Source organism: Fukomys damarensis, unplaced genomic scaffold (genome assembly GCF_012274545.1).
Source record: "Fukomys damarensis isolate Sample0158 unplaced genomic scaffold, DMR_v1.0_HiC HiC_scaffold_36, whole genome shotgun sequence".
Classification (NCBI taxonomy): Eukaryota; Metazoa; Chordata; class Mammalia; order Rodentia; family Bathyergidae; genus Fukomys; species Fukomys damarensis.
Window position 1 is genome coordinate 44,443,342 of NW_022900948.1, and position 1,814 is coordinate 44,445,155.

A 1,814-nucleotide genomic window follows, 5' to 3' on the forward strand; every position below is an offset into this window, starting at 1 on the left:
AGGGCTGGCTTCCGGCGACAGCCGGCTGAGCGTCTGTGTCCTGGGCGGGAAAGGGTGACGGCAAGAATACCTCCACCTTCGGGGGCGCTGTGAAGTCGATTTGAGCCGACGCGGGTCAGGGGCTTGGGACCCTGCCAGGCACGTGGGACGTGCTCAACAAAGACGATCTGCCGTCACTCTTACTATTTAAAAAAATTATAGCCGGGCGGGGTGGCGCACACTGTCCTCCCAGCGCTCGGGAGGCTGAGACAGGAGGACTGCCGCGAGTTCGTGGCCATCCTGGACCGTATAGTTCAAGACCGGCCTAAACTACATAGCAAGACCCTGCCTCAAAAATAAATAAATAAATAAAATATATAAAAAGGGCTGAAGATGTAGCTCAGCTCGAAGGCCCTGGGTTCAATCCCCACTACCATAAAACGGGCAGTTATTAAGGGTTCCAGCTGGGCTCCTCCCCTCCTTATCAGCTTTGCAGCCTTGGGCGATGCTGTGAACTTCTGGCTGCCTGGCTCAGCTGCAGAACCCGGGCAGTGCCTGCACGTGGACCCTAAATGGTGCCACGTGGCACAGGGCATTCATCTGCCCCTGGAGTGTGAGCATTCAGATGCTGTTGTTGCTAGCACCCCACTGGATTAGGGATCCCGGAGCTCCTGGGCACCGCCAGTCCCTTGGAGCCTCTGAGTCCCTGTCCCACCCCAGCTTCCGACTGAGTGCCTGGACCGTGCCAAGGTGGGTTTTCCTCCCGTGCTGGGGATGAAAGCCAGGGTTTCACCCGCGCCGGGCATGCCCTCCATCCTCGGGGCCACACCCCAGCCTAAGCACATTTTTAACAAACTCCTCCCTAGGCAGGCAGCGCTCCGGCACCCCCCCAACTCCGACCCTGGGGGTCTCTGACCAGCTCCCCTACCCCACACGTCCCCCCCGGTGGGCGTCAGTAGCACGGAGCTGACTCCCGAGTGCGCTCGCACCCACCCGATGGGGCTTCTGGGTTCTGAGGATTCAGAGAATTCCCCTGTGGACTAGCCCGGGGGTGGGGGGCGTCCTCCCCGCTGCCCTTGGGGTCTCTTCAGGGTCAGGGTGCCCCGCCCCACAGCGGGCCACCCAGGTGCCTTGGCCTGAGCCCCGGGCCAGGGGCAGGGCTGCTGTATCCTTTCCTGATGTAGGGGCCAACCTCGCCCAGGATGCGGCAGGGACACAGCAGGCCTGAAAATGCAGTGAAGCGGTGTGGGCTTCAGGGTCTGCCTGTCTCTGCTCCGCGACTGTAGAGGGCTCCCGCCGGAATGTAGTACCAGGGTGTGAGATGAACACTGCCATCTTACTTATTTATTTACGGGCACCTGGGATCGAACTCGGGACCTTGCACTTGCGAGGCAGGCAGCGTCATCAGTTAAATCCCCGACCCTGCCATTTTTATTTATGAGACAGGGTCTTGCTGCGTAATTCAGGCTGGCTGTGAACTCACTCTGCAGCTCTGGGTGGCCTTGGACTCGCGGCCATCCTCCAGCCTCAGCCTCCCCGATGCTGGGATTACAGGCGTGCACCACCACGCCCCGCTGAATACTGTCATCTTCAATTCCCGAAAGCCCAAGGCAAGCTGTAGGCTGAAGGCTACAGGGCAGTGTCCCACAGAGCTAACCCTGGGAGCAGCGGAAACCGAATAATTATTACACCCGTTTGGCGGGAGAGGCCAGACGTGCAGCTTCCGAGCGAACCGGTGTAGGTGCCGGAGGCGAGGAGAGACCCTGAAACCCAGAGCGCTCCAGAGGGGGCGGGGCGATCGATTGCCACGCCCCCCGGAAGTGACGCGCGCGGAC

At 60.7% G+C, this 1,814-nt stretch overlaps 1 protein-coding gene across 1 annotated transcript in view; it reads right to left on the reverse strand.

The window, feature by feature from the left end:
* The window catches only part of LOC117284319 (translation initiation factor IF-2-like), an 8,808-nt gene that overhangs the window by 2,090 nt on the left and 4,904 nt on the right, over positions 1–1,814 (reverse strand). The window contains exon 3 of the mRNA XM_033758995.1: positions 1,463–1,631. Within this exon, the coding sequence (XP_033614886.1) occupies positions 1,463–1,631 (169 nt within the window). The remainder of the gene's footprint in view (positions 1–1,462; positions 1,632–1,814) is intronic.